Below are 24,399 nucleotides of genomic sequence, written 5' to 3'. Positions count from 1 at the left end.
TTTCAACCGTGATACCTATGAATCGATTTTTAACTGCCTTACGATTAATTGTTACATCCCAGTACTGATAAATCCTACTCAAGTAGAAGTACTGTAACTTGATTTAAATTAGAGGTGTCCCAATCCGATATTGATATCGAATATTGGTCCGATATCAGCCAGAAAAGGAATATCACATTTGATTGGACTGCATCTAAAATCTCCGATATAATAATTATTTTTTTATATGATTTATCCATATCGGCATCGGCCAATACTCAGGGCTGCAATATCGGTATCGAATCAGGACATCCCTTATTTGAAATTGTACTCAAGTGCAAGTACAAGTAAGTCATACATGAAATACTTAAGTATAAGTAAAACATAGCTCAGCTAAATAATACTCAAAGTAAAAGTTACTAGTTGCTTTCACCCCCCAAGTTTATTTTTGGTAAACAAATATCAAGTAAAACCTTAAAAAAGAGACGAAATCTTGCAAAATTGGAACTTAATTTATTTTCCACAAAGGTATCTGTATAAAACAAAAGGTTTGTTAAAATATACAATTATTTTTAAAATAAAAAAACGAAAAAAAGGAAGGTTCTAAGTATAGCTACATGTATGAACAGTGCCATGCTATGTGGGTAACAACATAATAGGTGGGTAACACAACCTGAACCTAAAAAAGTGGCTGAGTGTCAATCAGAAATGGGACAACTAAGAACATATGGATTATGTTCAATGAAGAGAGAAAGAAAGATAATAATAATTTACTCAGTAACGGTTGGGAGTAGAAATGTAACAAATTACTTTACGTCTTTTAAGACATACTTAAGTACAAGTAAAATGACTGGTTTAGAAATATACCCAAAAGTACCCATAAAAACAACTCAATTACAGTAACGTGAGTACTTTCACTTCTGGTCATGACATTTTTGTAAATACAGCTGTATGTTAATTCTCGTTGAACATCTTTTTCCACTGATCAAACTGCTTTGGTAGTTCTGTTTCAAAGATATGACGCTATAGCGAGGATCACATTCTCCGGTTCCAGCACCTTAAGCACATCATCTAAAGCCCCTGTTTTTCACACACGCACGCGCATGCACGCACACACACACACACACACACACACACACACACACACACACACACACACACACACACACACACACACACACACACACACACACACACACACACACACACACACACACACACACACTATGCCTGGGCATCCAGAGCTGCACACTGTGCTAAAGCCTGGGCTAAAGCCTGGGCTGTCTGCTCCCGTTTCAAACCGCTGCTACAACCCTCAGAATGCAGCATCTGGGTGAATCCCTGAATGATTTATCAAGTTTCTCACTGAAAGAACTTTTGTTTGCGCCACCTCCTCTTGATAATTTTGCAGGAACAAACTGCAGTCTGACTTAGATGTGTCACTCGCTGTCTTTGAAATATGTTGACAACTTCAACCAACTTTATTCAAAACATAACACCTAAAGTGTTTACAAATCTGCCAAAATTGCTCTTTTTTCCCCCTTTTTCTGCAACTTTATTCAGAACTTTATACTTTGTACTTTATACTTTGTTATGCAACACTTTAAAGAACTATGTTTACAAAGCTACCAATATATATTTTTTTGTCTTGTATAGAAAAAGCTTAGCTTTTGAACACATAACTTGATGATGAAAATGGCACAGAACTTAATAAATTAAAATCAACGCCTGTGAAATTATGTATTTGCTGGAGCAATTTTTAAATCCTAAATGAAATAAAAAGATTTAAACATCTGTTATAAATGTTATCAGAATGTTCTCAGGGCCTTTGCACTTTTGTACTTGACCTTTTTTTATATATGCCTTTAACCTTTCTTGAGTAGATATCTGTGTGTTTTTCATGTATTAAGATTTTATTGTTATTCTATTTTACGTGTCGTAACACCATTACAAGCTGCTACAAATTTCCTTGTATGACTTTGTACAATGACAATAAAAAGCTATCCATCTATCTATCTATCTATCTATCTATCTATCTATCTATCTATCTATCTATCTATCTTTATATACTGTACCATAAAGGTGGGAAAATATACAGAAATTCTATACAATGCTCTTATTTTGATTAAAATAGTTATATTGTTAAAGTGTTTATTTTTCAAACATTATAGCATTTTGAAAAAAGTTTCACTTTTTAAAAAGTCACAAAGTGTAACAGACCTACATTATTTGAGGGCAGCCGAAGAATGAATTCTGTGCCCATTGAGGGTTTAACTTGCCAACATAACTCTCAAAACGATTCATTAGTCTACCTGGCCAAAGGGCAAACTGCATATGGGCTGTACCATCTGGTGTGTCTGCTGACCACTCTTGCCAGCAGTGTTTAAAATGAAAACATCCTTTTAAGGGAAACCCTGTCACAAAGAAGCCGCGCGATCACCAAGTCAAGAGAGGAAATGATTCTTTTATTATTCACTCAAGCTGAAAATGCTTTATAAAGATGAAGTGATGCGGTAAATTAAATTAATTAAAGCCGAGTGTGGCATCATTTATTGTGTCTTGAGCGGTTGAGATTTATTCTGAAGATTGTTCCGATAGAAAAAATATTTACTAGAGAGTCAAAAGGAACCGAGTGTACTGTATGCAGTAGTTATTATGCAAGTAACCCACATTCAAAATTAAATCAGGGCTTGTTTTTATCTGCTTGCAGAAGATCTTTAACCGCTGCCTGTTAGGGAGTTTTTGACACCACAGTGGATCCACGCTCAATAACTCCAGCTCCACCTTGAGTGAATCACATTTCTTATCATTGATCTAACAACAGACATTGTCTCAGGTTTATTGCCTCTTCACAACTTCCGAAACCCAGCTGTCACCACAGAAAAAATTAGGTTTAGGCTCCTGACACTGAATGATTTGTCAGATATTTTAGAAAAACATAAAATTATCACTTTTTTAGTTATACATAAAACTATATCTACATTAATGGGAGTCCTGATGTTAAAAAGAGAACAAGCTGATATATTGCTGCATCTTCGGGCAACACCTATTTGGAGTGTGCTACACGTTTTCTGCTCAGTTAATAGATTGTCACACAGAGGAGGTTTTTGAGAGCTGAAGCCAAATTCCACCCACTGGACTGTAATACAGTAATAGTTAAATGGCTGCCAATGCTGCAGTTCCCAGTGAAAGGTTGACAATGCTATCTTAGAGATCTATTGATTCAGGGACAGCTTAACCCCCTCTCACATCTTAGCTAGACTGTCCTCTCTTTATTTACGCCATAACACATTTAACAGGAGAACCATTCAGATACGACATAGACCAGGCCAGCAGTGTTTGAGGAACAGACCATCACTGTCCCAAAAAGCAATCAAATGTTGATAAAATGTTAAATTAAGGTGGAAGACTTGCTGATAATAAAAAAAAACCCAGAACACATGTTGAAAAGCATTCATTTTGTAATGGCTGTGCTGAAAAACAATAGTATCTTTGGAGGTATATCTAATGCATAAGAAATCACAATAGCCTGGTTTAAAAAAAAAAAAATACAAATAGCAGAATTTTAAAGTGCATTACATTGGCAAAATAAGATGAGATCTAAGATTTTTATAGAGGAATGGAACTTGTTTATCAGTGGCATCATTCTATATACATTTGCCTCACACAATGTAATTTACAAGACGTTTTACCGCATGGTTAAAAACACAAATACTCATTCTATAAAGCAACACAGTGTGTGATGATGATAGCCAATGATGTTTTTATCTTAATATTGGGATACTTTTGAAACCAATGCTTAAAACAAACATTCACACCCACAGAACAGAAAATCAACCAAACTATTTCCCTCACTAACTCATACTGTGCTGGTTTTTTGGTAACACTACTTTTTTCACAAGTTTTCTTTTTTTTGGCAGGGGGGGGGCGGAGCTTCTTATACATGTTCTTCATTCTTCATCTTTCCTAATCACGGCTCTCGTGTAAGATAATAAATCAGGCCCCACATTTAGAACGATCTTCACCAATATTATGATCAAAAAACAAAAACATTTGTGTTCCATCACTGACAGAAGCAAAGCTTAAGAGTCAATGGTCTAGACCAGGAGTCGGCAACCTTTACTATCATTAGAGCCACTTAAACCACGCCCACCAAATGAACAGGAGGCAAAGAGCCACAGATCAATGATATATATATATACTGTATATATATATATATATATATCAATGTGTGTGCATGTGTTTGGTCTCCAGCTAACTGTAGGCCAGTAAAAGGCTCAGAAGTTGGTATTAAATCAAGGACAAACTCAATGTTATAGAAAACTATCACCAGTAGTCTGTGTCATTGGATTTATTTAAAGCACAACACTAAAATTAGTTGTGGTATTTCTAAGGCAGTCCTTTGAAATACAATAAAGGTAATATACTGTTATGACCTACTAGCACACGAGCAATAATACATCCTTTACAGTAATTACAACTAAGTTAGCATTTCTGTTCAAAGGTGATATTACTTGTCAACAGAAATCTACACACTAGAAATAAACCCAATTACCGTGTAAAATCACATCTGTCTTTCTGTCGAAGGGGGAAAAAATGCATCAAGCTCGATTGATCTTACTGCTGCTCTGCCATCTGGATCTCCTCTCCATCACCCAAATCACCCACTTTCAACTATCTCTACTGGGGCTTGAGACCCATATTGAATATGTCCAAACAAGATGACACGCATAATTCCCACAAACATTCGAACCATATGTTCTCGAACTTGGAGCATGTAAAGAGATTTTCTAACTTTAAAATAACTTTTTGTGACTGCAATATGAAAATTTATATAAAATTTTCAGTGAAATGCATCAAGTTAAAAAATAAAGCCCTGAAAGAAATCAGGGATTTATTCCTGTCAGTACCTCTTTGTTGTCCTTGCCAATCAGCTCAGCCATCCCTTTACCCAGATAAACAGATTGTATATTTCATACATGATGACAGTAAAAGATATTGATGAAACCACACACAGATTTTTTTTGTAAACTTATTGCCTTCTTCTGTTAGAAGTAAACCAGTGGCAGGCTGTGAATTTCACACCTGGGCCCTTAAGTGAGGTCCTACACCAGTCAACCCTAATTAGCGGCCCTTGGGCCAGATCCGGCTCGGTGGAGACATCTGATCAATAACACTGGCCCTGACACTACTTTATTACATGGAAAAAAGTGTGATGATCAATTGTGTTCGTCATGTTACTGCATTCTTCCTCAGAGCTGTGAACGTTGTCACCTGCCTCCTCGTGTGACACGTTAAAAACAGCAGATCGGACCGGGACCGTGTCGGTTCTCTGTCCTTGGGTCACCGGTGGGAGTTGGTGTCCTGGGTGTGTGGGAGGCATGGGAGCAACACCATTAACAGCAGTGATGGAGAGCCGACACGGCGGGGTCGGGTCCATTTCAGTAGGTTTTATACTGTTTCCAAAAAGAGTGAATTCTGCTTCCAGCTGGCTAAAGTCAGACTCTACTGCCACGAGAGACATTTTCGGGCTCGGGGGGACCAGACCTATCCAGTGATACCAGGCAAGGCTCGATCTCAGTTCTGAATGTGAAGTTATTGCGTGTCAGAAACAGGCAGCCCAAGTCAAGTCCACCCAATCAAAAGACGTGTACGTACTGCGCCTGCTCGCTGGCTCCAGTGTTATACTGGTGCTTCCTCAGGTCAGACTACAACACCCAACTCAAAAGCTGAGTTTCATTTTCATTGACTTTAAGCTACAGGTTCTCACACTGTTGATTCTGGAGGTCTGAGGGCAGATTTTAGACCCTCGCAACTAGGGATGTAACGATTAATCGTAAGGCAGTTAAAAATCGATTCATAGGTATCACGGTTGATATCGATTTTCTGACAATTGAATCGCAGTACTTTTTTTAACCATCCGGAAGTGTTGGAGGCGGGCGGAGTCTGATAATACTTTCTTTCTGGCCGCCTTCTACTCTTAAATATGTTAATAAATGATTCATTACCCCTTTAGCACCGAAAGAATATCTGTAATATTACATGAATATCTGTAAAAGTCACGTTTTTTTATTAGCTCTGTCTGCTAGCATAGCATCTCTTCTTCACTGCAAGATATCTGCATGCCAACCGACCACTGGGTTACCAGCGCCCTCTGCTGGTCCAAACAAATATGACGTAAATCAGTGCAATGACGGTTTTTTTTTTTTTTGAAGTCCAATTGTTAAGGCACAAAATACATTTTCAGTTGCACTTTTAAAAGAAAAAGAACTATTATGCAGTTTTGCATTGTTTATTATAGAACCAGAATTTAAATTAATAGGCTTCATTTTCATTTGTATTATTCCTTTATTCATTTAATTCAAGATTTATTTTTAGTTAAATTGCATTGTTTTGAATAGTTTATCAAGGAATTTTTTTGACAATGAAAAATAAAAGGAAAATAATACAGTATTTTCTAGTTTTTTTCCCAAAAAAAAAATTTGTCTACAGTCCCATTTTGTAAATGAAAAAAATCGTGAGAGAATCGTATCGGGAGTTGAGTGAATCGTTACATCCCTACTCGTAACACATGATGGCTGAATAGGATTGGATAACAACTCCCACATAAAGGCCAGCCCTCCAAATCTAAACCTGAGGCTGGAAGCAGTGCAACCAAGAGGAAAGCTATGAAACAAAGACTATTACGAGGAATAATTTAATACATATTTGTGGAAAAATATATGAAAATCAAATGTATATTCTGTTTAGGCCAGCACAGAAGGCCTTGCTGGCCCTGACGGCCCACCACAGGTGTAAACAAATAGCATTAGTTTTATTGGCTTTATTGGAGAACCCAAATAAGCCATGAAAGTGAATGTTGATGTTGCCAGACCCACTGTGCATCTTTCATATAGAGACAATAGGAGATAACATTTCAGGTGTCATAGCATAGTTTTTTAGCGAAATCTATTTACAAGCTACAGTTGATTGCAAAGTAGGCTTTACACCGTCTATATCAGATTGGCTGATATTTAGCATTTTATGTAATTAATGTGATCGGCTGTAATGTCTTAATTTGCCGATCCGATCAATGATGTCATTGTCATGATGAAACTTTCTGTAGATGCTCCCATTGCATTGTTTTATCATCACATTTACACCAAAGAGTTGTTTGCTTTTCGTGACATGGTTTTTTTTTCACTCGTATTTGTGCAACCGGCAAAAATGTTGATCGGTTGGAGCGGAGCGGCTGGTTGCCGGACTTCTTCCCCAGCCTACTAGCTCTAAAAGCATCTGCTGTTAGCGCCTGTGTGTGTTTGTATGTGTGTGCACGTTTGTTTTGTTTATTCAGCCCGAGCATGTTAAAAGTGAGAGTCCTAAAGCAGAGCGATGCCTCCTGTTTACTTTCGTTTTCATAGCGCACACTTCTGTCCGTTTCCGGGCGGTGGTAGACACAGAAGCGCGTGTGTGTGTACCCCACCCCCGCTGTGCACCTGTGAATATGGACTATAAGCAACAGAAGGTTTTGCGATGCCACAGTCAATATGTCAAATATGTATTTTCTCCTAATGCTAATGCTAATGGTGGCTTCACATAGTTCCAGTGTTTTCTGCCTTCGTAGCTCCACTCCAACTCTTTTGTAGGTGCTTCACAGCAGTCACTGAGTATGACATGGGACTCTGGTTAACAACCGCAACGTTTATTTTGCCAATCACTAAAAACAGCATACAGCTTATAATTGATCTGCTCCATTCACACTTGCTCCCTCACTCCGCACATCGGTCGAGCGACGAGGGCATTCATTCGCAGTTAAAGTGCCATGCACCCCCACACACACGCTGCCAACAAATGTTATGTTCATGTCCTGCATGGAAATTCTTCAACTCTTCCACTCCCTCACAACCACAAGGCTGCGTTTAGGTCCCGAAAAATGGTACAGTTTGATTTTCAGTGAATCTGTATCAGGTAGTACCAAAGGAATTTGGTGCCTAAAAAAACAACCTGAATTCATATGATCGGATAGGTGATCGTTTTTTTAAACTCACTGATCGGTGATCGGCCCAAAAATCCTGATTGTGTAAAGCCTATTGCAAAGAGTTCAATTTAACAGTCAGGGGAACAAAGGCAGATATGCATAGCATGAGAAGAAATGTGTCTCACTTTGAGATACACACAAAGGCATCAGCATCAGCTGTCTGAAATCCCCTGATGAGTAGCTGTAGCAAGTTTCGCGTCTTGTTTGAAAGCTGTACCTAATGCAGCAAAGCTGATTATTGCCAGAGACATAGTGTCACTATAAAGAAAAGGAAAACTTAATGCTAAGGACCGTGGATCCAAAATTAACCTCCTTTATTCGACGAAACACACCTCAAGTCTTTCTAACTTACGTTATTATGGAAACGGTTTGTTGCTCATTGCACAGAGCATGACAATAGCATTACTGTGGTTTGTATGAGTACTATTTATAAAGATTACAAAGTGTGCAAGAGTGTGTGCTTGTGACGCTGGTATGACCTTATTGTGCTTGACAGTATTTGCAATTCAAATTCTCGGTTCACGTTTAGATGGAAACATGTATTGATTCAGCTTCAGTAAACAAAACTTTGCAGATATACTTCCATTCACATACCAAGGTCAGTATAAGCAAGTATACCAACATACTACATCTTTAAATTTATATTATGTACGTCTTAAAATAAAATAAAAGAAGCTAAAAAAAATAAATGCTCTTGATAATTTTTGTCATTTTTACATAAAGATTAATTTCAGAACATGCAGTTTTTGTAGAGAGGTTAAAATAAGTATGGAACATACAATAAAAGCACAGAATTTAAAATATAGAGTCCTAAGCTTCAGCGTTCCTCCCACCGAGCACCTTCATTTTGCACCTTGACAATTTCTACCATGATAATGACTCCAATTTTCATGCGTTACCGCTCAGATGAACACTTGTGCACTCCTCTGGTTTTTATACCCTGGATCTGAAACAGTTATGCAGAGGGGAGACTTTTGTAAACTGAAAATAAATAGAAGTAGTACAACAGGGCGTCTAATCTTTAAAGCCTCGCAGAACATGAAGCTGTGTAAAGAAATGGCTGAAAAGATCATGTACAAATATCTACAAACTCAATGAAATTAAGCACTTACAGCAGTTACTATTTCAAAGCACAGAACAATACCTGGCTTATATAATGTCATTATCATCATCACATTTCTTCTTTCTTCCTGGGTTTCAAAACATATGGTTGTATTGTATATTGCCTTTTTCTTTTTTTTTCTTCTGGTTCAGCCGGTGATCAGCTGTTTAAATTCCTTAAACTATTTTCTGGTGTGCTCTGTTATTGTTAGCGTGTTTATGAAAAGCTTGGTGATGGAAGTTTTTACAAGTGTTACTGTTCGTCAGAGTGATATTTTCTTTTTTAGGGGGAAACACCAAAGTAATGTTTGATGGAGATTATTTCACATTTTGAAGTCGCAATATTTTCACTATTCAAACAATTACATTTCTAAAAATGTGCAAAACGTCTGCCCTTTCGGCTGATATCTTCAGCCTTTTCCTATTTTGCACTGTTTTTGAGTTGTATTCAAATGCAGTGTAGTATCAGCAACTTTTGCCCTGCATATAGGTTTCAGCATTGGGCACTCTCATTTCTCATCCCTTTTCTAGCTATATACGAGACATCTATGTGGCATGAATAACAAAGATATTTTGTAAAATCAAATCGAACAAAAAAACAAATGAATACGCACTTGTTTAGCGAAGACTCGAAAACGGCCCATTGAATCCGTACGTCTCCATGGAGACACTGTTCCAAAACGAAAACGTTTTTGGAAGTTAGTTGGTATGTGTGTGTGTGTGTGTGTGTGTACAACCGTACACTGATGACATCACAGTTGATGACATCGTCAGTGTTCTAAAACAATGTTTAACAGGAGTTCCACAGTGTTGATGGCAAAATTATTGGGATATACAGGTATATCTATATATTTTCTTTTGGTAGCCAGTACAAAATTTAATCAGATGTCCTAGACCCATTATAAACATTTCCTGAAAAGTTATTGTGTACACAAACAGGCAAACAAACACACACACACACACACACACACACACACACACACCGAAGGAATTACATTGAGGGTATTTTATTCTCTCTTTGTGTCTTTTAGCTTTTGTGATGGACTACATTGGAGTCAGAAGAAATTTGCCTGCAGCTTTAAAGTGGAAGGATGAAAAATAGATGTATAGATGTATGCTGGAGGTTTGCTCGACGCAACAATTACCTCACAGTAAGGTTCAACTTTAATTATTTGCCATGCCAATCACAAATGAATACTCAATTGTTATTTAAGCGATTTTCTGAAATAATAAATTCAAATCATTTATTAACTTGCTTAGACCATATAGATCTCTGTTTGACGAAAGGGAAAGCTAAAAAAAAAAAGGGAAATACAAACAGGTTGGATGAGAAAGAGAGTCTTATACACTGAGGTTAAAGCCCAACACCTATGCTCGGGCTCCATCAAGGTAACTGATGCATGAACCAATCCTAAACAAAACAGCTGGTGGTCCAAAGAGCCCGAGGTATAGCCCTAGGGTGTGAGATGACCAGCCCACTCATTTACCCGCAGCTTACACAGGGGACAGGAAACAGCAGCTTTCTGGGAGCAAGAGATGAGGTTGGCTTCCATTCAGTTTCAATCTCTTTGCAGCAGCCAGGGAACAAAGATGTGCCAAAAAATGGCACATGTTTCATTTGACATCAGGCGTAAGTGGAGGATTTAAATGATGTAAACACTGCAGATAAGCTCTTCAACATTCCTCTCTACCTGCACCTCTCTAACAATCTTGAATTAATAAAAGCAGAAGGCCAGGAGATTTTTTTTCTTTTCTCTCAAGCTTTTCTCAAGGATTTTAAACTGCAGCTCTCCTTACGTTAAGGTTATATGAGCCTGTCACATTCGTCAAACCGGCACGGCTCCCTGGGGATAGACTGAGTGGGCCAGACTCAAGTCATCGGTGTGAGCAGAGTGAGCCTCCCTATCTTTTCCTGCAAGACTGCTCTATGTTCTCATCAGCTGCAAGGATGGGTGATTGAAATGATCCACTGGACCATCCCTGTTGTGCTTCTTTAGTTCCACATGAGCACAATTTTTAGCACTTTCCAAGCTCTACATTCAGCACTGCTATTTACAAAGCCAAAATATGTACAGTATACTGTATATCAGAATCAGAAAAGAAAGAAACACTAAAGAAAGAAAGAAAGAAAAGGAAAACATAGATAATTAAGTAAAAGACAGTTAATTAAATAATGATTAAATACAAGTACACACATTATATACATAATGATACAAATATACAAATATAATACAGATGTATACAACAATCAAGAAGTTGTCAGGTTAAAGAGAGGAATTGTGCACCTTGAAAAAATATGAATATATATTATTATGAAAGAATATACAGGAAATAAAAGCTATATTCTTAAGAAATACAAATGCAAGTTGTCATTTGTGCAAAAATCCATTCAATTTCATATAGAAGAGCAAGTTCTGATAAACTCAATTAATGAGCCATACATCACATTTTAATATTATATATAGTCCAATGTCTAACATATTCATTCACTCTTTTTTGATCAAATGCAGTTCTTTTGTAGAGTGGAAGTAATTAGCATTTCTGTCATAGTTTACTCTGTATGAGAAAAAGGACTGTCTAAACGGGAGTGACAAAAAGGAGGTTGCACATGGCTGGAAAGCATAAGACAGATCTCTGACACAAGAGGATGTGTCGCTTTATCCCCAATGGCATTTCACTGCACAGCCCATCATTTAATGGTATAATTAAAGCCCGCAAATATGACCTGGGGGTTAGGATCAGCCCCCTACATTTTCATATTAGCATAAAAATAATAACACCCTTCAATTAGTCTCTCCACCTCAAACCAGATCACTGTGAACTGGGTCATGAACTCCTGTAATCAGTATGAATTTAATAATTGATAACTGGAAAGGCATGGTTTCCTTGCACGTCTTGTCCTTGCTAACGACTACGGCTGTTTGAAAATGCACATTTACCACAAATCAGGCAGCGATGCAGGGACTGTGCCTTTGGTGTTCTTTTGTCTTGTTGCTTTGTGAGCCATAACGATCTATTCACTTGAGATATGCAGTTGTGAAGTTGGGACTCACTTCTTTAGCCAACACTACTGCTCTTTCTATAAAATTATTTATCCAAAATACCAGCAGAAGACTTTTTACAATATGCTGGGACACTAAATCAAGCTAGAAAATGTGTGTCTGAAGGACTAAAAAGAGCCCATTTGCACACTTATTTATTAAACAGAGGAGGTATCACATAACACATAACTTCTTTCAGCTTAAAGGAGCATAGGGCAGGATTTGAGAAAAAAACAAACATTCATTTTAAGTTTTTTTTAATGTTAATGGATGATGAAGTGCTCAAAACCAAAGAGAATCAGCCCATACATATTTCTACTTATTGCCATGAAAAGATTGTGTGATACATTTTGTACTGCTGTTACAGGTACGAACGACATTATTATTTATTTCATTCAGGATTTATTTTTAATTAAATTGCATTGTTTTGCATAGTTTATCAAGGGATTATTTTGACGATGAAAGATAAAAGAAAATAGAACAGTGTTTTTATTTTCAAAGAAAAAATAATTCATTTTTTTCGGTCATCATTTGTCTGTAAAATAAATCGTATCCTATTGGAGACTGAAAGAAGACAAGCACAGTGGACTAAACTACTGTTTGGTTCCACAGATGCATGCAAAGGCATGTGCACAGACCTTGCAGTAAACAGTCACATGAACGGTGAGTAAATAAAGAACCGTGTCACAGATGAGGTGTGGATTGGGCCGCATTTTCTAATCCGAGTCCGACCCAACTGTGAGAACCTCATTTTTTTTTTCTCAAAGAAATTACATATTTACATATGTCTTAGTGGTAAGCATCGATTTTTTATTAACAAACAACATGTTAATTTCAACATCAGATCAGTGCACGAATAACAAGCGAAAGGGAAAGACACAAGAGAGCCATCAGATCTATTTACATAATCCATGTACAGTATCAAAGATAAAGATAATCCATGTTATTGTACAGTAAAAGGAATGTTTCAATGGTGTACTCCTTTATAATGTTCCTCTGCTCCATTCACCTTACCCTGCGGATCACAGCTCTCACTGTGCATTCTTCAAAGCTACATCAGATGTGGCTGCTACTGCACTCACTTAAAACTGTGCGCAAACGACACTATGTGACCAAACCCGACCACCAGTTCTAAATATTTGTCAGAACCCGACTCGCCCGGTGCCGTCGGGTCCCATCAGGGTTCGGTCGGGTGTCCATCTTCTATCCAGAGTATCAGCTATGCTCCGGTGATAAACAAACATTTGATCCACGTTCCCCTGGCGGATTGGCTGATGGCTGCAGTTACACTAACCACCATGGTGTTACTATAGAGTTTAATTTCTAGATCCTGCCCTATGCTCCTTTAATGTGAGCAGTAAATGTTCTGTATATTGAGGAGCATACAAACCTATTCACTTTTGTTTCATTCAAGGTCATATTTTCAGTGACAGAACCACCATTTGAATCATTGGAAACCTGGCTAGTCACTCTTCACTAACACATAACTGACCCGGCCTTCTAGATGAAGCCACGAACAAATGAAGAGTTCCTCATTATCTGACACTTCAGGCCTTTGAAAAGAAAAACCCACCGAAAAAGTTGAGTTCATAGAAACCAGTTCTATTCATAAGCTCCAGTTTTGTATTAAATCTAAGGACATAAGCTGGCATTGCTTAATATCACCAACACAAACACTTCCTGTAGAGATCTACATGAAAACGTACAAAGGGATCATTCTTGCCAAAAACATTTTCTGTCAAGTGTCAGCAGCTAATGTAGGCTTAAAGAAGTGACATGCGTGATGAAGTCAGAAAGGATAAAGGGGAGTTTGTTTTTTTGCTTTAAAAATATCACATCAGTTTCATAGAACTGGTAATTACCAAATGTGTCATTCAAAATCAGTTGTGGCATGAACCTTGTTTTGAGAAGTAGTTGAGTAAAGTTGTTTAGCACTGGTAAACATCCCAAAAGCTGAATTTTATTTGTATTTTTTAAACAACGTATTATCGTATATTAAAATATCTCTACTCCAATTACATATATTACACATATTTGTAATATGTACTTAATTTTCCATCACACTTCTTTGACAGTAAACTCACAACTTAAGAGGGGAATAACACGTCACTGTTTCTTCAACACTGTAACTGCGTCATTGACAGTTGACAGTGACGCCCTCCACGCCCTGGTTGTCTCCTTTTGCTGACAGCATCAGATGTTTTTTTATGACAATTATAGCACTCAGTGTTTATGTGTATGAGACAGTTGTTTACTTCAGAGTCTCCAATGAGTAGCTTATTTAGCAAATCACCTCAGCCATGTGTACTTACGTGTGTCTGAAAAACAAAAATAAATAGTCTCATGTGAAAAAAAAAAATGTATTTGCATCCCTGACACCTGGATGTGTCATACCCATGTGAATTTCCCAGAGCACTGTGAGGCTCTCATCTCTCTCGGCCCTATCATCAGTGTCAGGCTTGGGATTTCTACTCAGACACTTCCCCCTCCCAAAGGCAAGAGCCTCCATGGGCAAAAACAGTGTCACAGCAATATAAGTGCATAACAGTAAAACACAAAGCTGTCCATTGAGTTCATACATAACATAAAGTATGGTGGAAAAACCCAACACCAGCATAGCCAGTTGGTGAAAATTTAAAACAATATTAGGGGTGTGTATTGCCTGGCATCTGGTAATATGATTTGTATCCCAATATATACGTCACGATACGATACATTGCGATATATCCCGATATTAACGAATGAGGCGATTATTGCAAGTTTTCTGTGTATGACTTAAGAAACAACTAATCTGTAAATGTGTACACCTGCATGAGAACATTATGTATGAAATATATTTTATTGGCATATTTTACACTCAAAACATTGGCTTTAACACGCCATGTGCCAACAACTTCAAATAAAAAATAACATACAATCTGTCTGTGGCTTTTAAACTTTGACTTTAGTGCAACATGACTTTAGTGCAACTTAACTGAGGTATATGCCTATATAACAAATAAATGCAGAAAGTTAATACTTTCTTTTTAGATTTCTTTGAAAAAACACAAGCTGGTCAACATGCCCAGGTTTCAGTGCACATCTTTGTGCAGTTACAATGTCTCCTGCAGTGGAGAAGATCGATATGGATGCACAGTAAAACCAATGTGACCTGTTTTTTTCTCTCTCTGTATTCAAAATCAGGCCCCAACATGACACATAAATGCTTAAAGTGCATTTTTTGGGACAATATTGTGCATTTACACGATATTTGATGGCTGGATGACTGAATTTCTAGAAAGTTTCACAACTGAACCAATACGTTCAATTCTGCCCACAATCCTGTTCAATCCCGTTCGCTATACGTAAAAGGGTTCGGCTTGTGATCGTGTTATCCTACGACTGAAAACAAATGCAGACTAGCTTCATCTGAAGTGTGTTTTTAATGTGTTGTGATGAACAAGCGGTTCAGATTATTATGACTGGATTCCATTACAGGTTTAGTGTTGGTGTATTAGTTGAACTGGTGGTCATTTTACCAGGTGACACGCCACAGCAGAAACATCTACAATCACATGGCTGTGTGGGGTTTCCTGCAAAACGTGCAGAAGATTCGCTGGTTGGCGGTAATTAATGGTTTCACAAAAAAGATTTTGGGACCATTTCCATTGTATTTTTCCCATTAAAAGAGTGGCTGACGGTAGGGCTGAACGATTAATTGCATTTGCAATATCATGGCGATATCATAAAATGCGATTTTCTAATCGCAAAGTTTTTTTTTTTTTCTTGTCTTGTTTTGTACTGTTCTGTTAAATTCAGAGTGTTTAAGAAGTGCAGTCCACATGTTTACATGTTTCATGAAACGTGAAGTTAGTTAGATGTTGAAGAAGTAAAGCCACAGATTTGTTTGCTTTATTGTTGTAATCTGTGCTTTAAAATTTATATTTTATATTTATTTAAAGTTTAAAATAATCTGAAATTGTTTATTTCGAAACAATTTGATTTATCGCTTGTGTTCATTGAAAAATACATGACATGAGGCCCTTGAAAAAATAATCACATATTAAATCGCAATAGCAATATTGAGGAAAAAAAATCGCAATTAGATTATTTTCCAAAATCGTTCAGCCCTAGTTGACGGTCAAAAGTGGTGTGAACGAACATTAGAAAGCTTTTGCGTCGTAATCTTGAGTGATTTCAGCGCGAAGCTCCTGGATTGAAAAGCCCATTTGAATCTAATAAATGTTAAATAAATCCATTAAGCATGTTTGATACGATTTTTGAACGTTTTTTATCCAGTAAAGTCGTCTAAATAGGGAAAGACGACAGAATGAAAATAGAATAGGTGAAATGACATGACGTGACTCGGAAATGGGTATACCCTGAAACGGAAATGGAAAAAATTTGAAATAGAAAATCGAAAGCCCTCCATGACCACAGTACAGCTGCAGACTAATAATCACAGATACCTCAATCAATCATCAACATTCCCGCTGCATTCCCCTTTAACAACCTGACAAATTCATTTATTTATTCATCTTGCAGGGGTTATTGTTTTTTAACTTTTACCTTCAGCAAAATTAAGTTTGTTAAAGACATGCCTTGTTGACCGTTGCTTTATGCCAGACGTGTATGAAACAAACAAAACAAAGTAAAATCCTTAATGCCTTCAATTCATTTTCTCACATTTCACATATTTGAGCCCATATTCATTTGATGTTATCACATAGTATGTAAAGAATGTTGTCCATGTCAATATGCCTAGTCCTACTTAGTGTGTCTATTTCACTGCATGTTTTTAGTTTTGCTCTCTCTTGAAAACCTCTTCCAAAAAATGAAAACATCCATCATATAACTACTTAGTTTTGAGTTCCCCTCAGGATTTAGAGAGATATGTTTCATATCATATTGATTTAAGCGCAGCAGCTGAATGGAAAAGGTTTCAAACCCTATGCCAGCTAGTGGGATTTTCCCAGTACTTATAGCAAACTACAAGGTAAGGAGAGACTCCATGAAGTTTTAAAACTATATGTGCATTGATGGTTGACAGATTGTTCAAGTCAACTAAACTGTCAGACTTTTTCTTTTTTTTTTCCAACTGAATCTGAAAGCACCATGTGACGACGCGCAATCACTATTTGTTTCGTGCACACAATCTCTTTTACAGAACGAAACACAAAACACTGGTCATTTTCGGACACAAAAGATATGCAAAACAAAGGAAAGATTCACAAAAGAAGCTACACTGCAAACACACAATTGGACACATTCATGCGCGCACACACACACACACACACACACAGTCTAATCTCACTCACATCTCATTACCTGCTCTCTCTGAAGACATATACAACCTGGCAAGAGAATTATTTCCAATTTGGCACAGTCAAGACAAGCATCCTTTTGGACTTTAGAAAAAAGCTTTTCATTTTCTAATTTTTCCAGTTACCACAGTATTCTGTCACTTTAGAACCGAAGGAGTCATCTTTGTTATTTTGTGATATGGTACTTGCACCAAAACAGATCTTGCCCCCAATCGTATTTTTGCATGTCAATAACTTCAAGATAATGTGTGAAAACCAACGGTTTATTACACTGTTTTATGACTGTGTAATGAGAGGAGAATACTTGATTTCATTGTCAATAATCTTAAAAATAATGAGACAAGCATTATGCTACATTGCCTCCATCACAATGATGTCACTGTGTCGGAAAATCTGTAATAGGTTCTAAAAACATTTTTCAGCGTATAAAGACATTTATCCTGAAAAGCAGCAAGGGGAGATTAAATGGGTATTTGGGTCCAAAGATAAACATTTCTTTTTTTTAAATTAAGTATTCTTATCAAAGGAACAATGGGATCCCAGCAGTGCAGAATAACTGCAGCGTATTTTTTTTTGTTCCACAGCTGTAGCAAAAAGGCTCATAGGAAAATCCAAAAAGCTCCGTAAATGTGATGCTATAAGAACAAAGACTTCCAATAAGATGCACTATTACGGGGCCAGGCAGAAACCTTCAGGAGCAGCTGTGTATATGAACAAAAGGCAGAGAATCAAGCACCATGTGTGTGTGCTTGTGACACTACAATGTCTGACACAACAGCAGAGTAACTTGTTGCCCGACTGATGGTGTGACAGTCACATGGACACGAGTAATTACAATTTAAACTTGATGGAGTTCAATAAAACTGTCCAGCAGGCCATTTGAAGCCTTTCTCTGGCTCAGCCCACAAATGATTGCTCTATCCAACCTGTTCCCTACAAAGCACTTTGGCACTATTCCAGGAGAACGCTCACTGTATGAAAACTAAAACTGCTCAGATCTTTTCTTACTTCCACTCCATCGCTCTTTACTACCGTACGGGAGATCAGAAGAGTCCTAAAAAAGATCAAATATCACTCCTCAAATAATTAGGTGGATGGTACAGAATGGAATAGGTGACCTCTATTCAGGTCAAATCCTCTTCTAATTCATTTTTTATGACAGCAGCAGGGAAGAAATGGTAAGATAAGTACTTTTTCAGAATTTTTTTAATTAAAAGAATTGTAATAATAAAAAAAAGACAATGAAAACCAATTGAATCAAAAATAAAAAAAAATAAAAACATAGAATTAATAAATTAGCCATTTCAAAGTGGGACATAAAGCTAAAATCAACCAAGCCGTCCTAAAAAAAAATAAACATGATAAAAGAAACACAACCGTTAGAGTAGAGCTGGGACAATATATCGCATTATTAAAACGTGACATGATCTATCGTCGATGGTACGAGTTGTATCGCGCTGCATTCCTTCCACTTCCTGTAACATTCTGTCCCAAGCGTCTTGTACACAGCAGGGCACACAGACAATGTCCAAAGATCTCAATTGTTGACAGAAAATATAAACATGCTTATATTATTTAAAAAGAATATGTCCATATTCTTAAATCTGGGATGTGTACATGGCTGTTCTTGTTTTATGTTTTAAAAAAGTGGTTCTGCAAAGTTCATGTTTAGACTGGCATGAATTGTCAGTCTCTGTTTTTGCATGCAGGAGAAATTGGTCTGAGTTATGTTATCGTTTATTACGTTTCGTTTTATTTATTTAGCATTCATTTCCATTGAGTTGAAAAGGTCATATGCAGAGTAATTATGTACTGTAAATATGCACAGAGTTAAAGTCCAATAAGAGCATGGTTATTTTTACAACTGAATTTTTTGTTCTGCTTTGTTTTTCCCTTTCCAAAATATCGCATTGTATTGTTTATTAGGGATGTCCCCATACAACTTTTTCATTTCCGGTATGATACCAATATTGCAGCCTTGTATATCGGCCGATACCGATATTGATCTAATATCAGCATGAATCATACATTTTTTTATTTTTTTTATTAATTAAAAAAAAAATTAAAAATACTTATTTTGTAGTGTGGAATGTTAAAAAAAGGCTTGATCAAGTGATGTTACTCAAACAGAGAACAGTAGTCAGCAACAGTAGGTATGAGAAAAACTGACCCATTTATTATTAAACAATTGGTTACATACATTTTGACCTTCAACATAATATCTACAGTATTCTACAATTGAACAAAATAAATTAAAAAATGAATTGGAAAAAAAAACCAATATCGATATCAAATTGGGACACCCCTATTGTTTATCGTAGCATATTGTGAACTGTGTCCATCATCTCATCCATAATATAGAACTTTAACATTGAAGAGTAAATAAATAAACCATCAATACAATTTAAAAAAAAAAAAAAGAAAGCAGGTAGTACAACAAGGCCATATGAAATATTGTCAATAATATTTGGAAACTAACTTTACCAGTTATTTTTCTGCATTTTATTAAGTACCGTATTAATTCCATAAACCTCGTGACTCATTTGGACACTGCTTCGAACATTGTTCGTATTGTTTTTGTGGCAGAGAAAAACACCTATTTTTCAATGCAAACGACAAACGTAAACAGGCAGGGGATTCCTTATATCAACAAACCTTTAGAAGGAAAAAAAAAGGATTTAATAAGATTAGAACGAACTACTTCAAATTTGTTTTTAATTAACATTAATGTGTGTATTTAATAATCCGCCAGTTATGCTTCATAACAGCTACAGACAAATGTGTCAGCATTTAAATAATGTAACTAAGCTTGTCGGTGGCAGAGAGCTGTCAAAATAATTAGCTTATGCAAATGGCGGCTCAGAACCTGTGGTAACCACCTCCGCACGTGTATTAAACTAAAGTGTTTAGGGTCTAGAGGCCTTGCAGTAACATGACATAGCAAATGATTGAAGGATAAGTGCTAACACTGCTCGTGCAGCTTACAGCAGGTTCCTATTAGCATAGCTGATTAGGGATAATTGGGTGCTTTCTGGTATTGTTTCTCCTGAGGCCTGTATCTCACCGCTGAAGTAATCATGCAAAGGTTATTTGGAGAACCCAAAAATTAAATATAAACTGTCTGTGGGCTGTACATGAATTGGAATAAGGATATGACAGCTTCTGACAGCGTGTGTTTCCTGCGATAAGAAAAGCTGAGAAAGTGTACAAAATCAAATAAAGCCATGTCCAAGTATTTCTACATCATGTTTAAAACATTATCTGACACAACCCTGAGTTTCTCCAGTGATAAATGGAACCTGCCCAATAGGAAAGTAAAGGGCAACCAAAAAAGCTGAGGTCAAAGGCAGGGAAAGCGAAAGTCTCCCCGAGCCGTCAAACTAAATAAAAACAGCAGCACTTTGAAAGTACAAAGTTCTTACTTGGAATATAATGAAAATATTCAGATAAGTTCAAACATCCACCACACAAAAAAGACAGAAAAGACAAAAAAAAAAAAAAAAGGATTTCATGCTGGGACTCACAATTTTATAACCCCAGTGACAAGTTAAACAGAAAAGAAGAAGCCATCCTATTTTCTAAGCGACTGCTGATTGTGTCGTAAACTGAAAATGAGTGACTCTATGAAATGCTTTATAAATCAGAAGTGCCCATTTTCATGAATCTAACAACATCTGATATAACAACTCATTCATAGTATATTACAAAATATTTTCCCTTAGTTTTGGTGCCCTTTTCTAGTGAAACAGAATAAGTTGAGGGGATTTCATTGTTTTACGGTGATGAAACTTCCATGGGTTCATATCCCCCAAGACAAAACCAATAAACTAAAAATTTTTTATTTTTTTATTTTTTTAAAAAACAACAAGGGAATTTCAAAATAATAATGATATTATTACAAATCATAAAAATGCACTTAAACTGTATAACTGGTGGGTTTCTTTTTAAATACAAATCTGTAATGTACCTTTTGAGTGTTGTTCAAATGTATACACGCACACACACACACACACACATCCACTAACCTCAATGCGTAATGCAGACCTTTAGAAGTCTTACAAACTACATATTTATGTTGATATGAGTGGATGAGACAAGATGAATATTACACAGTGACTGAAAATGTCACGCAGTAATCAGTAATAAAATGATCAAATTCCCATCCAGTCAAAAATAATCTTCCAACCAAATAAGGCGGCTGTGTGATCATTACTGGCTGACACTGCCAATTATCAATACAGTAACTCTGTTCTGTCTGTGAGAGGCAATAGAGGGATTAACTGAGGCCTCTACTCTTCCTTCCCTCTCGTGAAGCAGACTATGTTGACTGACTAATCTTCTTTCTTGCTTTGACCGTAAATGTGATTACTGCCACATAAGAGATAATAAAAAAAAACCATATCTCTGCTTTTCCAAAGAGCATGAATTAAAACCTAAGCTGTAGCCCTGAGGAACATCTAAATAGAGAGAAACATTCTCCAGCAGTGTTTGAGGTTGAGTGCACAGAGCCCCCTACTGGTGAACACTGTGTATTCACTCAAATGCAACAGAACAAGCTCCATGATTTTTTTTTTCTCTGTTGAGCATGAGCAACAGGTAGGTTATTAAAGCCAGTTTTAAAAACTGATCTCATGTTTCACAGCTGAAAAATCAACTTCCTGTTGGTTGTTGATGGAAAGTGGTTTCTAAGGGATTTTAAATTGGACTTAAAGTGCTTGTAAACTGGGCTACTACATGTTCGGGCTGCTTTTAGAGTCTGTATAGTTGTAGTCACCTCAGGGTGTGATGATCACCTCCCTCAGGATGTCAACGCCTCACACTTGAGTGGACAAAGGAGCAGAGAATGAAAAAGTATTGGAGAATATTGGAATGGGTGAACTTTTTGTTTGTGTGTTTAATAAATGTGCTAGAGATATGTAAGGAATGCTATATAGGGTGGTGCATGAATATGATTTAGTGGTTTTCCACCTGAAGTGTATAGCATGACTAATGCCTTTGCAGGGGCGGATGATTGCACCCCTTTGCATTTCAACGCTTTGGGTGCAAATGAATGAATGAATGAATGAATTGGATCTTGTTGGGGCTTCCCTTTGAGTATCATCGGAATGCAGAAGATCTCTCACTAATAATCATACATGGTTTCACACTACAGTGACATTTAAAAGAGGAATAAGCTATAATATGGTGACTATTTAGTATTTGCACACCTTACTCATACTGGTAAATTAAGGAAATGGAAATATGTGTTTGTAAAGTATGTCTTGTGAGGTGGAACCTGTGAAAAATATACTTCCATGTAATTTCCACTGACTGACATAAAAAAAACAGATGATGACAGCAGGATGTGGGTGAGAAGGTAAAGGTCTAAAGAAGAAGACACTCCATTATATGAATGGGACAGCAGCAGCAGCAGCAGCACACGTGGTGAAGCCCAGCTATGATATGTCAGCTTCTCCTTACCTGATATTTCCTGATGAGGCGCATTGACCAGGCTGAATCCCTTTGCGTTATAGGCTTGTCTAACGTCGCTACAGCTTCGCGCTTTGCTCTCTCCGCCAGACGACACGGACAACACCGACAGAGTACAAAAGGCGACCTGCAGCCTCCACATCGCACACATCGGTGAAATCCTTCACTCAAAGAGAAATGTGAGCCTCAGAAGAAAGCTTTCCTTCCCCCCCAATAGGCGCGATGTCAGATGTTCATATTCTTTCACTAAAATCACTCCTCACTTGGACTGTGCATGGTGCGTCCTCTTCATCTTACCCTCCAGGAGGAGAAGAGACCAACCAACCCCCAGTCAATCCAGCAGGTAATAATATATCCTTGCACAGAGGCTATACCTGGTGCGCAGTGTTCCAACTTCTCCCGCACACTCAGCTCAGCTGCCCTGTCAGCGCGGGCAGACGCACGGCGCGCAGCGAGCAGAGCGCACCAGGGCCAGCGCCAAACGGGGAGTGATGGGAAGATGATGAGACTATCAGCAGCGGCTCACATCCAGGGGCGCACTCTGTCCTTTGCCTTTATAGAGCCCAAGCGATGCGCACCACGGCACAGCAGTGTGGAGACACATGTTGGTGGAGGCGCGGCGAGTTGTAGGTGGTGATGTGGGCGGAGTAGAGACGACGCACAGACTGGCGGTGGGGTGGGGTGGGGTGGGGATGGACACAGGTGGCCCCTTTAATGAAATGAGCTGTCTGAAGTTTGTCTGCACAATGGCCAAACGAGTTTGTCAGACTGTAATCTCAGTGATCAAGGCGAGTTTTAAAAGATCTGCATGATATAAATATATATATATATATATATATATATATATATATATATATATATATAATTTTTTTTTTTAAAGCTGAAGTATGTATGTTTTTAGTAAACTTTAAGTGTTTTACTTCAGGCTAACATTACACTGTCATTATTATGACACGACATTGTCATTAGCATAAATAAGGTGTCATGAAGGCTGTCATTAACTGTTGTTCGTTACTAGAGTTGAGCTGGATACTCGGCTGAAATGAGTACCCGGTACGGATAAAGCACTTTTGCCGAGTACGAGTATTATACGAGTAATACGAATCAATATCTGTGCTCGGATTGAATGAAAATCGTCATTGGATAGCTGTCTGCGTTCTGTTAGTCACAGCGCTCCTCCCCTCTCTCTCTATCTCCCCTCCCCCTCTCTCAGCCGGTCATCATAGGTTTTTTTTTTTTTTTTTTTTATCACTCACTCACTCACTCACTCACTCACTCACTCACTCACTCACTCACAGACTCACGTGGTGTGGAAATAAAAAATAGCCAAATATATATATATATATATTTTTTAAAAAAACACACTGATCTTTAAAAAAAAAAAATTAAAAACAAAGAAAGTTATGTTGAATATGAAAACACTTGTTCATTACATTTTACTTCATAATTGCAACCTCATGTGTTGCATTCAATGTTGCAAAACTTGTTC

At 37.3% G+C, this 24,399-nt stretch overlaps 1 protein-coding gene across 2 annotated transcripts in view; it reads right to left on the bottom strand.

Annotated features, from left to right (window-relative positions):
* The window catches only part of LOC114458259 (glypican-6-like), a 160,525-nt gene extending 137,007 nt beyond the window's left edge, over window positions 1-23,518 (bottom strand). For both annotated transcript variants that reach the window (XM_028440628.1, XM_028440636.1), the window contains exon 1: window positions 22,902-23,518. In XM_028440628.1, coding sequence (XP_028296429.1) covers window positions 22,902-23,061 — 160 coding nt within the window. In that variant the 5' untranslated portion in view covers window positions 23,062-23,518. The remainder of the gene's footprint in view (window positions 1-22,901) is intronic.
* Between the last annotated feature and the right edge of the window lie 881 nt (window positions 23,519-24,399).

The sequence above is a fragment of the Gouania willdenowi genome, chromosome 3 (genome assembly GCF_900634775.1).
Source record: "Gouania willdenowi chromosome 3, fGouWil2.1, whole genome shotgun sequence".
Lineage (NCBI taxonomy): Eukaryota > Metazoa > Chordata > Actinopteri > Blenniiformes > Gobiesocidae > Gouania > Gouania willdenowi.
The sequence above is the reverse complement of the archived record's forward strand: the minus strand, read 5'-3'. Positions and strand labels throughout refer to the sequence as shown.